The sequence below is a fragment of the Alligator sinensis genome, unplaced genomic scaffold (genome assembly GCF_000455745.1).
Source record: "Alligator sinensis unplaced genomic scaffold, ASM45574v1 scaffold547_1, whole genome shotgun sequence".
Classification (NCBI taxonomy): Eukaryota; Metazoa; Chordata; order Crocodylia; family Alligatoridae; genus Alligator; species Alligator sinensis.
In genome coordinates, this window is record NW_005842217.1 from 1,279,111 (window position 1) to 1,295,567 (window position 16,457).

The window sequence follows — 16,457 nt, forward strand, 5'->3', positions numbered from 1 at the left end:
TCGCTTACAATACATTTCCAAAAACTGCTGGAAATTGGAGTGCACATTTTTGTGAGAAATACAGTAAGAGCAGTTTCTGCTGCTTACCAGCAGAAAAGTGAAAGTAAAATCTTCAGCCATCCACAGGAAACAGAACATAGAGCAGGCTTTGCTCCCTAGCCACCGCTACTTAGTTACTTACTATAAGGAAATATCTTTTTTTATTCTGCCTTTCAAAAACAAGATGTATATAATATTCGAGGGGGTGTTGTATGTGAGAAAATATGGCATGCTTTTTAGACCTCTCACCCAGAAGTTCATACGTTTTTATTTGCATTGAAAATTAACTGCAAGAAATGTATGCCTGAAGACGTACTGAGTTTCCCCCCCCCACTTCAGATAATGCAGTCTTACATAATCTTACTCACTTTGTATAAGTTTTTGGAACACATTTAATGTGATCCTTTCATCTTAAAAAAATTTCTTTGGCTTTAATAAGTTTAATGTCAAATTTTAGTAGTTGAATGTTTGGATCAGATTTCGTGAGATTCACCAAAAATTGAAGTATTCTGATCTAGTCATCAGACTTCACAAAGAGTATAGGCTCTCCATTCCACGAGACTTGGTTTTTCTATGACTAGAAAAGTCATTTCAGGGCACACCGTTAGCATGTTATCATTATGTAATGTTTGTTAATCTCTGCTAAACCGAAAAGCAATGGCATTATTGAACACAAAACATTTATTTTGACGTGGGGCATAACAGGTCTCAAGTCTCATATGCTTGCTTCCTCTGCCCAGTATGGAAAAATCAACTTTCCCTTATAAGCATAATTGGAAAAAACCTCCCCTGGATAAGAAAGTAAGCCTCTGTTTTACAGTCCTGTTAAAATTTTGAGCCAGAATTTCTCTCCTGCTCTAGAACCAGTTTTAATTGTTATAAGCGGTGTTGTGACAAAAAACGATTTCCAAGCTAACCTAAGAGAGATTTTGGAAATCACTGTTCAAACTACCATCAATATCAATATACTGTAACTTGAGACAAATTAATAACCTCTCAGCTGAATTGTGGCAGGATTTGCGTATCAAGGGGAATTCTTCATAGTTATGTTTTTTGTTATGGAAGTCATTTTGAAAAATGAGTGCACCTTTGTTTTTAAATGACTTTCTGATGCCAACAACAGATTTGTTACCTTCAGATTTACAAGGTCAGCTTAACATAAAAATGAAATCAGCAATTTATTATTTTAAGTATTTGATACATCACTGTAAAATCCCACGTAGCAATGTCCAGTTGTCTTATCTGCATTCTGCACTTATGGGTAAAGAATTAGTTCTCTGTAAGATATGTGGTGCTGTTTTAAACTTCTACTGCATGTATCCTTCCAACAAAAACGTTGTGATAAAAGATTGTTCTCTAGGAAACTTGAAGGCAATTTAGTCAAAATAGGTCCAGTGTGTACAGGAACAGATAGGAAGGGGAAGAAAAGAAAGGCTAGCTAGTCTGTTAAATCCAGCAAGTAACTCTCTCGAGTAGAGCAGCAGAAGAGGACAACGGAGGAAGAATTGGAACAGCAGTGGTCAAGCTGACATGGGGTGATGGAGTTGCATTCTTTTTGTAGGTTTTTTCTTCCCCTCTGATCAATGTAGATCTTGTTAAAAGAACTCCTTCAAATTTTAATCCAGGCATTCTGAAATTTATCATGAATAGCTTATATCTCTCTTCCCTTTACTGAATTTAAAAGCAGAATTACAGTTTGTTTAGTTGTTACTCTATGTTCATTTATAAAGCATGTAACTTTGGATGATCTTTAAAGTAAGTCACACACACACATCCATCCTTGAAAATAAGATTTTAAACCAGAAAGGCCATTTTGTTGTATTTTGCTGGGTTAGACACTCTTGGAATTATGGCTGAAAAAGACTGGTCTATCTAAAGTAAGCCCACAAAGGTGTGAAAGACTTTCTTATCACCACACGTTTTCTCCTCCAGACAGGCTGGATAAAATTAATGAATCCTTTATTTATATTAAGTATAAACCTGCCTTCTGAAAATTTTAAATTATATCAGCCTACATTACACCCTAAACTTTATTATACTCAAAATCATTTAAATAAAAAAAATAAAGTTGATATTTGTCTTATTTTACCAAAATGTTAAAGAAAATTTATCCTCAGAGGTGATGGAAGTCATGGGTTAAGTTCCTGAAAGTACAGCTGAAGTATAGAAATGCCTTCTTAGAGGAGTGGCTTCTTGCGGAGGTGCAGAGAGAAAATTTGTTCGTTTTAGTCTAACTAATCCAATTCAATGTCTAGTTTGTTGACAGTTGGCAGGCCAGTTGATTGGAAGTTGTAATACCAGGGCAATTCATTTTAAATTATAGATTGGAGGAAGAAAACAAAATATAGGAGAGAGGTCTCCTCTTAAAATTATTAGAACAAAGTGACCAGAAACAATGTTTAATTTACTAATTACATATTTATTAAAACAGTTAAGTTTCAGTGGAAAACAAGTTTTGCAGAACTTTTGCTGCTTTCTTACATGTAGCACTTTTTAAAGTACTTTTACATATCTAATATAAACAGTTAACATTTTATGCATTTTAATTCCATTCTCATCTGAATGCATCTTAACACAGAACACAAGTAAAATATTCATTTTCCTATAAAATAAAGATGTTACCATATTCTAATATAATATGTAAAAATTAAGAATCTGAATAAATGTATATTAAACTATCTAGTTGCTTAGGTAAGTATGTATAGATAAATTGTATCCTCCTGCATAGCAAAGAGAAGTGCAAAACTTACTGGTTTGCAACTAAATACAGTGTTTGCACTATTTGAAAGATTACCAGTCAATAAGAGTTGACCTTTCTTTTGGAAAATAACTAAAAACTATTGTTGCCTTACCCCTCCCCCCGCCCTCCAAAAATGCCTGAAGACATTCATTTAAATCAGCACAGAGAAAACTTCAGTTTAAATCAATTATCTTCATTCTAAAGAATGTGGTTTGTCTGTGGCAGGCTGATATGAAGGTGATATCAAGCTGAAATGTATTCTTTGTTTCCATTATTATAGAGACATTTTAAATCCAAAGGATGTAATCACTGCCCAGTTCGACAATACAAACTCCAGTAAGGATTTCTGCAGCCAGTCATGTCTCTCTACATATGAACTGAAAAGAAAACCTGTTGTTACTATTCACACTAACAGCATTTCAACCAAGTGCAGCATGTGCCAGAAGAATGCAGTGGTAATTTATGTGCCGTCTTCTGCTTTTTTATTTGAACTTCTTGCAAATCAGAACAGTTTAAATGCCTCTGACACCAAATTCTGTATTACTTGGGGTTTTTTTTCAGATTAGACATGAAGTTAATTACCAGAATGTTGTACACAAGCTCTGCAGCGACGCCTGCTTCTCGAAGTTCCGTTCTGCTAATAATTTGACTATGAACTGCTGCGAGAACTGTGGGGGCTACTGTTACAGTGGCTCTGGCCAGTGCCACATGCTTCAAATAGAAGGCCAGTCAAAAAAGTTCTGTAGTTCAACATGTGTCACGGCATACAAACAGGTACTTTTTTGATACTTATGTCAGATATGCCATGGATTGAAAGCTTATCTGAATTCATAAGGATATATTTTCATATATAAAGAATAGAGGTTGTTAATAGCAGGCTTCAGTTCTTCCTAGGTTTGCTTGGGATATTTGCCTTTACGCTGCTTGCATAAAGTGACCTAATATTTGAAAAAGGGAGGTAGAAATGGTTTATTCTCGTCTCTTCTACTGACTCTTTCTGGGCACGCCATGTGATTTCTCTTTGCCTCCATCTGTAAAATGGAGATGTTGCTTATCAACCTCAGCATTATTTTAACAGTAAATGTTAGTAAACTAACTGTTCTAGGCATTGATACATACCCTGCTGGATATGCGGAATTATGATTTGTGTTATACCAGGAGTGAGACATCCTAGTGCCAAAACTGGAAATATTGAAACACACCTGTTTTAGTAATAATGTGAGAGATCATTTGGATATAACCAAAAAGCCTGAGGACAAAATTGCAATGATAGAGGAATTTGTACTCTAAATACTACTGTAATTTCTTGAGAAATCTTAATTCAGACAGACTGGCTTTCATTTTCATACACATTTTCTCTACAAGGTGGGTTAATTTGCATAATAAAAAATGTAAAGTTCTAGATAAATGACCTATTTTATTCTTTCCACAGAAGTCAGCAAAAATTACTCCCTGTGCACTGTGCAAGTCCTTGAGATCTTCAGCTGAGATGATAGAGAGCACAAATAACTTAGGAAAAACTGAGCTGTTTTGTTCAGTTAACTGCTTATCAGCATACAGAGTTAAAATGGTTACTTCTGCAGGTAACTTCCTTTGCCTTTTGTTTTATCTGCATAATTCCACCTAGTTGTTTATCTTGATTGAAAGCAAGGTTTAAAAAATTGGCTAATAAGATTGAACCAAAAGTAACGTTCTTTTCTGAAGTATACACAATTAGTATGACTACAGATGTTAGATTTTTGAATAACACTAATGTATTTCACCAAGAAAAACTAAAGTTTTTTGCCAACATTTAGTTCGCTACCTCTTCTGTTGTATGTGTGCGCACATGCATAGGCACTTATAAACTATCAAGCTTATACCTCTAAAATATATGTAGCCCTATGCACCTGGAAGGCTATTGTTGTGGAGAGAGAGGTTGAACACTGGGCAGGGGACAACTTTTCCAGTCAACTGAGCTAGAGCTGTGCTGGCCCTGTAGCTGGGACACTGCACCCCATGCCCTGCCAAATCTTGCAGATCAGCTAATCAGTGGGGTTGGCCAGAGAGCAATCCCTGGGTCCTGGACACTGCTACCCCATGTCTGGTCCCCCAGTCTGGACTTGGAAGGGGGCAACAGCACTGAGTGCCCTGACAATTTACTTCTAAAAAGTGTACCAGGAAGCTAGCCACTCAGAGCAGGAGACTGTGAAATACTGGGGCTAAGTACAGAAGTTCAAAAAGCCCAAGATCCAATCTTCTCAGGTTTTTCTAAGCCGAGTAGCTTGAACCAGTAACAAACTGAACTGTCATTCAGTGTTTGGGTGGTCAAGACAGGCAGTAGCCTGCACTGGCCCGGGCCAGGAGCCTGGGGACACTCACGCACACCAGCCCTTCATGGTCAGCTGGCTAAGGCTGTTGACCCAAGCACAGTGGCAGCTCAGGTCTGATTGGCTGCTGGACACACGCTGTTTCCCCCACCACCCCGCTGTCAGCCACAGGGAGAGGCAAGCCAGCAGGAAATCTCTCCCCAGCCCCTGCCCCTGAGAGGGGAATAGGGACAGGGAACACAGTACCTGGCTCTGGCCCCCCCCCACCTGGGATCTGCCTGGCATGAGGGAAAGACCCCAACTGGGGGCTTTTCACCCCCTGCAGCTTGGGTAGCAGGGCTCCAATTGGCTCATCCCTGCTTCCTCCCCACACCTGTGAGAGGTGGTTTTGGGAATGCACACAAGGAGCCTGGCACTGCCCATCCCAGCCAGGGTCTGCTCAGTGTTGGGGAAAGACCCTACTGAGGATTTAGCTCCCCTGTAGCCCAGCTCGCTGGGCTGGGGTTGGATCAGCTCAGCCCTGCCCCCTCCCCAGCCCCCGGCCTGTGAGAGGCTGGGGGGCAGAGAGGGGAATGCACCCAGCCGGGGTCTGCCCGGGATAGGGCAGGGTGGTGAAAGCCCCCACCAGGGGCTTTTCATAACCCTGCAGCCCAGTGAGCCAGGTGGGGATGAGCTGCACCCCCTCCTGGGGAGTGGACACGGCTGAGCTGATCCCAGGCTGGGTCACTGGGCTGCAGGGTTACAAAAAGCCCCTGATGTGGCCTTTCACCAGCGTGTCTCAGACAGACCCCAGCTGAGGGGTCTGGTGCCCTCCCCCCCCACATTGCCTCTCACAGGTGGGGGGCCTGGGGTGGGGGTGGGCCTGAACCCATGGCAGTCAGGCTGCAGAGGTGCAAAAAGCCCCTAGTGAGGGCTTCCCTTCTGTGAGGGCTTCCCTCACACCAGGCAAACCCCAGCTGGGGGGCCCAGTGCCTAGCTGGGCTGGTGTGTTAAACCCCCCCCACCTCCCCACCCCCCCACCTCTCACGGGCAGGAGTTGGAGAGGGGGCAGGGCTGAGGTGATCCCAGCCTCGCAAGCCAGGCTGTAGGGGGATGAAAAGCCCCCACTGGGGGTTTCCCCCCTCCTCCTCCTCCCCACAATGGGCAGACCGTGGCGGGGGAGTGGGGGGCGGTGACGGGCTGGGCCTGGTGCGTTCCTCCCCTACCCCATCTCCGCTCTTGGAGGTGGGGGGCTGGGGAGGAAGCTAGCTCAGCCCAATGAGCTGGGCTGCATGGGAGCGAAAAGACCCTGGTAGGGACATTCCCTCTGCACCAGGCAGACCCCAGCTGCGGGGGCCAGGACCAGGTTGGTGTGGTTCCTCCTTTCCCCTCTCCCCCCCACCCAGGCTGGGGGCTGGAGGGGGAAAGGGGCTAAGCCAGCCTTGCTCACCTAGCTGCTCCAGAGCAAAAAGCCCCCACTGCTGGGACTTTCCTTTCCCTTATCCTGTACAGACTGGGGGCTAGGGGGGTCAGGGTTCCATTTCCTTGTTGTCCCCCTTCATCCCACCGGGCTGACAGGTACTGCCTGGGAGCAGAGGTTTTAGTGCCTTAGCTCTGTGAGGGAGGGGCCAGCCCTGCTCCAATGGAGCAGACAGCATAGCCTGGGGCTGCAAAGCATTCTGGGATACTGGGGGATTGTGAGTTAACTTGAATCAGGAAGGGATATGGGACAGAAGTTCCATTAACTGGTTTGACTTAAATCAGTTAAGTTTGATACTATGTCCAGCTAGGTTCATCTTAAACCAGTTTCAGCCATTTTGAAAGAGGTTTACATGCCCTGAACTTCTGTTCTGTTGCAGGTTTAAACCAGTTTTGGATCACTTACACCAGTTTATGTGTAACGTCTGCCCCTAGCCTGGGAGTCCTAGGGTCTGTTACTGCATCACATAAACGTGCAGTAAATGTGCAGGCGTTGCGGGTGATGCTAGAAAACTTGCTAAAGCAGGGAAGTGGTTCTTCTTCCACCACAAATGCTAGCTCTTTGTGCCAGGAAAAGCATTTTTCCTCAGCGACATGTAACACCCGTCCATAATCTTTAGGTGAGGAGGACCTAGAACTGTAGACCTCCAGCATCCCTAGTGAATGCTGTAACCACTGAGATATGGGGGCGGACATCAGATGGGCACACAATGGCTTTTTCCTGTCCTGAGACTGAGTCTGGTAGTCATGAGTTCTGCCCAACTCTTTGTATCCAGAACTGCTATATGGCCTTAGGGGTGCACACATGAGCACCAGCTGCTATACTATTCATGCTCAGTTGATGTGATTATGTAGTTGCTATCCAGGTGCGTAGGACATGCACAATAGAATACCAGCCTTTGTATAAGTGATTTTGGGAAGGGGATTTGCGTGATGAAAAAATGCCATGTAGACCAAATCTAGATGCCGAGGCAGACTAAAGAGAACAGAATGCCACCCTGCATGTGACATTGTTCATTGGTCTTTGTTTTTTAAACACAGGAGTTGTCTTCTCTCTGTCTAGATGACAGTCAGTTTTGTGATTGTGGAAACTGTTGGTCTCCCTATGCTATCCCGATCCTAACTCAAGCAAATGTTTAGTTCTGGCACTAATGCTTGAATGACGGTGTCTGTTTCAATTAAGAGATTCTTAGCTAATTAACCATCTGCTCTTACTGGAGAATATACAGTATCACATTTTATGCAGACTGTTCTAGTACCACAATATTAATAATTATATTTTTATGACGTACGTATGTTCGGTGAAATGGGTAGATGTATTGATACCAGTAATCTGATGCTGGTGGCAGTTCGTCTAGTTGCTTCCACACCATTCAAAAGTATTTTTATTTAAGCAGCAACTTCTGTGTTTCCATTTTTGTTTTAAAGGGTCAATTTTAACATATTACAAATGGCAGGGGTGGTCTTAGACCAGGAGTGTTCCCCAGACTCTTGCATTTTAAGCTCAGAGCTGACACCTATTTCATTTGTGACCCGTAGGCAGTTACCTAGCTTCTCTGCCCCCCACTTGTTCTTCTTGTAAAATGGGCAAACACTTGCTGAACTTTTTAAGGATATTGTGAGGATTAAGTCAGTGTACAACAAGCACAAAACACAATTATTGCAGTGCTTATATGAGCATCTCATCATTGCACTTAGTCCACTCTTACTCCAGTTTCTTCTTCTATGGAAAGTTGTTCCTACTCTGTTAAAAATCTGTCCTTTTCTTCAGAAACCTTCCTGTGTTTTTGTATGTACAGAAAACAATATTTATAATGCTTTTTTTTGTCTTTATTCACTGTTGCGTATTTCCCAATATTTTTTCAATCAGGTGTTCAAGTTCAGTGTAACAGCTGCAAAACTTCAGCAATCCCTCAGTATCACTTGGCTATGTCAGATGGGAGCATACGCAATTTTTGCAGCTACAGCTGCGTAGTAGCTTTTCAGGTACTGTGTCTAAACTTTTTTGCTAAGTTCAGTTAATAGAATGGCAAAATATTGACATCAATCAGAGAGATGGGTTTTCCTGTTGCAAAATGTGATTTCTTCCTCAATTGCTTCTCCACAGAATTTGTTCAACAAGCCTGCAGGAATGAATTCCTCTGTGGTGCCCTTGTCTCAGGGTCAAATCATTGTAAGCATTCCTTCGGGGGCAACGGTATCGGCAGGTGGCACTACCTCGACTGTCTCCCCCAGCTCCATGAGCAGCTCAGCTGCAGCTGGTCTACAGAGGCTTGCTGCTCAGTCCCAGCAAGTTACTTTTGCCCGCACTGTTGTGAAACTCAAGTGTCAGCACTGTAACCGACTGTTTGCAACCAAACCTGAATTGCTTGACTACAAGGTAATAAAGGTTAGGGCTCTGCATATGGATCTCTCTGGATAGGGAAAAACACAAAACCATAACTTGGTACAAGAATCCAGCGATAGTTGTCTGGTGTCTGGCTTTGGCAGGCTCTTGTGGGATTTTAAGTATAATTTTGATGTATGGCAGAACTGCCAACAAAATTGCTATCTAGGCAGCATTCCCTCTTGCACGTAGAAACAATCTCTCCAGCTCAGGAAGAAAACATGTTGGTGGATTCTTCTTCTATGGAAACATTCTGCTGCTGCTGAAGTTATACTTGTTCTTAAAATAAATGGAGGGGGTAACTGTCCAGTATTGTCAATTAGTGATTTTAAATAGTTGAGAGAGAGAGAGACTGAAAACAAAACAAAGTTTGGTGTAATTGAATCATTTTTCTTCACTGTAGGGTAAAATGTTTCAGTTTTGTGGGAAGACCTGCTGCGATGAGTATAAGAAGAGAACCAGTGTAATGGCAATGTGTGAATACTGCAAAATTGAGAAAATTGTCAAAGAGACAGTGCGATTCTCAGGCATAGACAAGGCATTCTGTAGTGAAGGTAAGAAAAGGCAGGGCTATGCATTAGGTAAATCAAATTGGAAAATGTATGCTATAAAATCAGAATAATAGAGGTGATGCTGAAAGAAATCTCATCTCTCAAATAGGGCTTTGTCCATGCTTTCTGTTAACTTGTTCGTGTCAAGAGTGTAGTCATGAATAAGCTCAAGACATAGATGTTCAAAGACAGCTAAGTTTTAATAAAAAATAAATGCCTGTTTTTTGTTCTTCCTTTGGTTTTTTAGGTTGTAAACTGCTTTATAAACATGACTTGGCTAAACGCTGGGGAAACCACTGTAAAATGTGCAGTTACTGTTTACAGGCTTCCCCCAAACTGGTCCAGAATCACTTTGGTGGGAAGATGGAGGAGTTTTGCTCAGAAGAATGCATGTCTAAATTTACGGTTTTGTTTTATCAGGTAAGCTATGGCTGCGCATCGCTGTCCCTGAAATTTAAATGCCATAGTTGGGGGAAAAGTCTCTTACGGCCAAGATACTTATGAGCTCTTTGCCGTGGAACTGTTTCCTCTAAAGATCTTATTTAGCTGTGGAAGGTGTCTAAAAGAGCAAAAGTCTGTAATATTCTGAGAGTTGACTTTTTGCCATAATTAGGTTATTTGATTCTTCAGTGCTGCTTGTTCAGTGTCCAGCTTGGGGAGACATACAATTCCCTATTTTGTATTTCTCCATCACCAAAAAATCCTGTCTGCTGTTTAAAGTAGCAGCTCCTAGGCTTTACAAGGGAAATTTCCAAAGACATAAAAAAGGGTGGGGGGGTTAGGTGCCCAGCCTTTTGTTATAAGTGCTCCTACATCTTCTGAATGCCAGTTTTACACATAAGAAGGTCTTATAGGAGAGCACAGTATGATGTTCTGATTTATTTGGCTGTTTTGGGCTGGTGCCAATAAATGATGTATTCTTATATAAATTGCTTTGTGGAGGCTAACTGCTTTATTCAGAGCTATATGGGAATGGGATCTCAGTTGTCCTTACATATGAGCTTTTAATTTTTGCCCCCTCTGCTTTTTGTAGATGGCCAAGTGTGATGGTTGTAAGAGGCAAGGTAAACTCAGTGAGTCCATGAAATGGCAAGGGGAGATCAAACATTTTTGCAATCTGCTTTGTATTCTGATGTTCTGTAATCAGCAAACTGTGTCTGAACCCCCTCCCCAGAACAACACAGGTAAAATAGGATGTGAGTCATCTTGCCTTTTAGTTTGCATATTGGTGGTATGATCATTTGGGAAAACCTCAGTCCAGTGAACTTTTCATTAGGATATTTAGTAACATCTATTGCAGAACTGGTAGGCTCATAGCTTGCTTGCTGTAGAATATATAGGACAAACAGATTTAATAGAATCTTAGCATTTTTTAAAGGTAAGTTAGTAAACTTTCTGACTGAGAAGACAAATGTGAACTGCGTATAATCCCAGCTGTTTGTCTTTCAAGCCTGTAGACATTCTGGCGCTTTTAGAGCCATATTTCAACCTTATTGAGTATCCTTGTTAAATCTAAGCTGTAGATACATACATCACTGATTATTTTAGCAGGAGGAATGGGAAGGAGGGTGGGAGCAAAGCCAGTGAGAAGAGGAACTGTGAGTCTCTAAGAATTAAATGCAGTTGGGATAAGCACAGAAAGTCACAAAGAAACAAAAGGGCAGAAATAGCAGTGACCCCAAAGAAGGGTATACTATCCCACTGAACGAGTGCAACTTCAGTGTTAAGGTACCTAACACATAATACAGAATATCAACTACAAGTTTACAATATCCATTCTGACCATATTCTACTTTGATCCTCCTGCAAGTCTCTCTTTGATATCAGTGGAAGCTTTGTCCCAGGCCAAGAGTATCGTTTTAATGTCTAATTGATTTATACAGTACTTATAGGTCATAACTAAACACTGTCTGCATACGTGTGACTGTTCAATGTATCTACATGGAAAAGACATCAATTTGTACTAAAAGTTGAGAGTACAGAGGCAGATGGGCAGCAGATGCACAGAACCTCTGAAAGTCAGGCTCCAAGAATCTAATATAGTGACAGGGGCTGTTAAGAACATGGAGGGAGTCTGAAAATTACTTTAGATTGTGGTAAAGATGTGGTGCTTACGAGCAGAAAAGACCTAACAGCTGTTGGCTCTAGAAGGGCTTCGTAAGACAACTCTAAAATTAACTGTATGCCTTGCTTAGTTTCTCCACCACATTAGGGGTCTTTTCTTAGTGGGTCCATAGCACTGCTGTAAATGTTGTGCTTTAAAAATTCAGCTGCTGTCCCGTCTCGGCATCAGATGAAGCAAGCTGCTGCTTACGAAAGCACATGCATCTCTGATGTTAGTCTGTAAGGTGCAAATCTACCCTACCGTTTGACTGTTCTAAATTCAGATAATAGTAGAAACAAAGTCCTTTTCATGCTGGGATGATTTGCTTTGATGGACTCTCACTGACTGGGTCATAGCTACTCTGATTTGGTTATGGCAGCTAAAGAAAGCATCTTTTTGATCAAAAACTAAGCACAGTTTGATACCAACATAAACCTTCTCTAAGGGAGTGTGTGGTTGGGGGAGTGGGTCTTGTGCTTGTAGCAGGTCTAACGGATACATCCATCTTGTTTCTTGTAGTGCTATTGCTTACACTACTTTATTTTCTTCCATTCATTCCAACCAGCAAACCTTTCCACGCCACCAACAGCTGCAGCAGCCCCTCCTTCAGTAAGGAAGGATTCAACTCCTGTTATAGCAAACGTGGTGTCCCTTGCAAGTACCCCTGCTGCTCAGCCCACAGTTAACTCTAACAATGTATTACAAGGTAGGACAGCTAAATATGCAATTCCAGAGGTTTTACATCTTTTCTTTTTTTTTTTACCTTGGACCTTTATTTTGCTTTCTCACCAACCTGAGATACAGCATTAAAACCTGCTCTAGTTGAAGACAATAAGTCTCCATCTCCATTTCCCTGCATGTTGTGCCTGCTTTTGCAGCTATGCAAAAAGCTGCTAAATCAAAATGGCCAGGTTTTACATGCTTGTATCATAAGTGACTGTGCAAAGTTTAAAAAAAAAAAAAAAAAGTCAACAAAGACTCAGGCTCAATGGGAATTTATTCTCTTGACCTTAGGCAGGCAAGATTCTGTGGGTATATCTGATATCTTTTATTAGACCAACTGAAATATTTGGAAAAATTCTTCTTTGCAAGCTTTCGGGTACAAACACACTTTGTCAGGCTGAGGAAGCATCCTTAAACGCTTCCTCAGCTGAAGTTGTCCTTAGACCAACACGGCTACATCCTATTCCCTTGACTTCAACAGCTTAGGGTCCTCCCTGTTAAAAATACAGGAACTAATCTTATATTGTTCTAACTGACAGGTGCAGTCCCTACTGTAACAGCAAAGATCATTGGAGATGTAAGTTTTACAAGAGAATCCCTCTCTGCTTTGCTCAGACAATATCAAAAACACACCAAACTATTAAGACATTGAATATTTTATATGTAGTTCTTTTGCAGCTTGTATCTGAACTTCCCTTTTCTGACAGTAATCAAGATGTAAAATATGTGTCTTCACAGAAGTCTAGAATTTTTCTGCACACAAGTCTTTCTTCCTACATGTACTAGTAGACTGCTGATTTGATGTTCTAAGCAGCATTTTGCTTTTTGGACACAAGTATAAATACATGCTTCCCCATAGTGGAGCTCGTATTGTAATCTGGTCGTGCTATTAGAACAGATCACAAAGAAAAATATTCAGCCTTGTATGCAGAAAATTTAGGAGCACAATTAATCAGTCGGCTTTCAGCAAAACTGATTCTAAAAATTCCAGTGTTCTGCTTTTATATTTATTCCTTCTCAGTGACTTTGCATCAGTTTGCTCAGTTTACTGGATATTTCTGACTGTCAGCACTGTGACTTTAATGTGGTAATTGCAAAACTAACTCGGTCTTCTTGGTTCTTAATTTTTGTTGGCAGTAGACTCCAAAATCAGAATTTAGGAAGCAATATTTTATGTATAGATTCACATGCTCTGTTTTTGTTTGTTCTCTGCATTGTTGACAAGATCAAAAGTACTCTATACTTAATTGTATAAGTTAGCTGAATTTAACCAGTTTCAGATGATGGATGTGAAGGCACTCAAAGAGCAAAATGATACCAAATTCCATTTTTGCAATAATTTTTGTGGCAATCACACTCCAATAGTAAGGAGTAATTTTTTTTTTTACTAATTTCTCATTTTTAAATGACATCTGTAATTAACTTATATTGCAAGAAGTTTCTTTTCATACAGCCTTAGCCATTAATAACAGATACTCATCTTTTTCAATGTTCTTTTCTGTTTTAAAACCAGGCTAGTACACAGACAGATGCCCTGAAACTGCCACCATCACAACCTCCCAGGCTCTTAAAAAACAAAGCATTGTTGTGTAAGCCTATCACACAGACCAAGGCCACCTCTTGCAAACCTCATACACAAAACAAGGAATGCCAGACAGGTATGTATCAGATCATCACTTTATCTAAAAAAAAAAAAAAAAGCAAAAAAAAAGCCTGTATTTCAGATGAACGAGAAATATAGTGTTTTTATGAACAGGGAATGTAATATTTAAAAAGATAGAAAAGTCTTGATTTCCAGGCAAATTTCTTGAAGCAAATGCAAGCTACTTGTGAAATGCATTATAGAATTGCCTCCAACTAACCTTTAAAAGTGTGTTACCATAATTTTACTTGTATGGAAAGTGGTGCAGAGAAGTTTATTGCCATGTAAAAGTCTTGTGTCACACCAAGGTTAGAGCTCAGGTTCCCAACCTAAGATCAGACCCATTCTAATGATAAAGAACTTGGCTTTTCAAAGGTTCTGAACATGTTTAACTCCCAAAGATATTCAGGATGCCTGAAAACTGAGTCCTTAGGGACTTTGAATTGTATGTAGAATTCATCGCCATCATCCTAGAGCTAATATGCTATTGTTTGAATATAGAGCCTCATGTACAAAACCTCTGTTTTAGCCCCTCAGTGAATTATAGTTCTAACGATTCTTAATATCAACACTAAAATTTAACATGAAGATGCAAGCAACACACTACATTAAGTACATAAAAGGCTTGGAATACCAAAATCTAAGTTAGCCTCTAAACACAACTGTATTAGTTGCATAGGCAGTTACTGAACAATCCACTTTTTCTGCAAATACAATTTTTCATAAACATGCTAACTTTTGCAGATGAAAACACAAGCATGTGTCTTTTGAACAATGGTCTGAGAAGTTTTAAGGAATCCTTCTGAGACCAGCAAAATAAATAGGGAAGACTCTCTGATATCTTTTGGGACTTGGTGTTTTACCGTTGCCGTACAAATGGGCTGGAAGCTAGTTAGTAAAGGTCAGGTCTAAATCGCAGTCCTCACGTGAATATAGGTATACAATCCTGGCCTGTTTCACGTAGCTGTATCTTATTGCCTGATGGGTATTCCTCTGTTAAGATCTGTGTGTTATCCATATATTGGTATGCATGCACTATGTTAAGAGTCACAGGGGTTAATGCGCAAGGCTGTGCTTGGGAAGTTAGCGACAAGAGGCACCACTAATGGAACTGGTAATTCTCTGTGGCCCACACTTGGATGTTACTGAATTGCCATAGATTCACTCATTTTTAAGAACCAAACCACTTTTATTTATTTTTAATATAACAGAGGAAGAGGAAGTTCAACCCAAAATTGTTGTGGTGCCTGTTCCTGTACCTGTGTTTGTGCCGGTTCCCGTTCATCTCTTCACCCAGTATACACCTTTTCCACTTGGGGTGCCGGTACCTGTAAGTTTCTCTTTAGCAGATCTGAGAACTCGTGGGTTATGTGTTGTGGCCTGCAATTTTAAAGATTAGTCTTAACAGATCAAAGCACAATGTAGTTATGCTTGTTCTTCTTGCTGTGGCTAGATAGATCCAGTAAGTAGTATTCAGGAAAAGAACGGTTGCAAAAAGTATAGCTGCATTGACCTGGAGGTCATTTATTTCTACTAAGGCACCTTAATTCTGTACCTTTTATCCAGTGGTCCAGATCGAACCCTATCCTCAAAAGACTTGAGTTAGAGAACTAAATCTTTGGAATGTAAAATGAGTGTCTCTTGTGTATAACATAATACCTGATTAGGTAGCTTTTCCATTGCTTGCCCATGACTTCAGATTCCTAGTAACTCAAGTGTCACAAGTAGATATTCCTTGTGATACTTTTAGGGGAAAAAAACATGGATTAATCCAATGCAAGAAATTTGGGTTCAGTTTCAGATCCTAGTGTTTAGATCACAAGGTTATCAGAAGCTGGAAGTGCTGCAAAGGCATGGCATGTTCAACCACTGAAGCTCTTCTCTCATTTTTATGTCTAGCCAACAGTGGAATGGTATCAGAGCTGGGGAGAAAATTGCAACCAGTCCTTTATCACTTGAACAGTGTTGTGCATGATGTATAGTCTGAAACCTGAAATAATTATAAAATTGTTCAATCTGCAGGTGGGCTAAAAGGTTTAAAAAAAAAGAGTAGGAGCAATAGAGAGGAAAATAGCTGGATCCTTTTTCTGCATTTTCTGTGACAAAAAACTGCTTAATTTTCTGTGAAACAAGACAGTGCTAAGAAATCTGTACTTTCCTGTGTGTCTGTTGTAGGTACCAGTTCCCATGCTTATCCCAACTACTCTTGATAATGCTGACAAGATCATTGAGACCATTCAGGACATCAAGGAGAAGATTCCCACCAATCCATTTGAGGCTGATCTCCTTCAGATGGCAGAAATGATTGCAGAAGATGAAGAAAAGGAAAAATCTCACTCTCATGGAGGTAGGTGATCAAATTTAAAAGGAAATGCAAATAAATAGGACACAGTGACACTGGCTTGTAGGCAAATGTCAACTCTGCCTGCACTGGACCCCATTGCCCTGCATTATGCTGTGATAAACCTTTCTATGCCGTCATCAGCATTTTATTTGCCTAGGGAA

At 40.8% G+C, this 16,457-nt stretch overlaps 1 protein-coding gene across 6 annotated transcripts in view; it reads left to right on the forward strand.

The window, feature by feature from the left end:
- LOC102375298 (zinc finger MYM-type protein 4) overlaps positions 1-16,457 on the forward strand; it is a 54,984-nt gene that overhangs the window by 16,578 nt on the left and 21,949 nt on the right. For 5 of the 6 annotated variants that reach the window (XM_025208045.1, XM_025208044.1, XM_025208046.1 and 2 more), the window contains 13 exons: positions 3,060-3,234; positions 3,341-3,553; positions 4,212-4,362; positions 8,417-8,532; positions 8,654-8,926; positions 9,336-9,486; positions 9,731-9,903; positions 10,517-10,679; positions 12,153-12,293; positions 12,850-12,887; positions 13,824-13,968; positions 15,164-15,282; positions 16,128-16,299. In XM_025208045.1, the coding sequence (XP_025063830.1) occupies positions 3,060-3,234; positions 3,341-3,553; positions 4,212-4,362; positions 8,417-8,532; positions 8,654-8,926; positions 9,336-9,486; positions 9,731-9,903; positions 10,517-10,679; positions 12,153-12,293; positions 12,850-12,887; positions 13,824-13,968; positions 15,164-15,282; positions 16,128-16,299 (2,030 nt within the window). The remainder of the gene's footprint in view (positions 1-3,059; positions 3,235-3,340; positions 3,554-4,211; positions 4,363-8,416; positions 8,533-8,653; positions 8,927-9,335; positions 9,487-9,730; positions 9,904-10,516; positions 10,680-12,152; positions 12,294-12,849; positions 12,888-13,823; positions 13,969-15,163; positions 15,283-16,127; positions 16,300-16,457) is intronic. The other variant, XM_025208043.1, reaches the window with a different exon arrangement.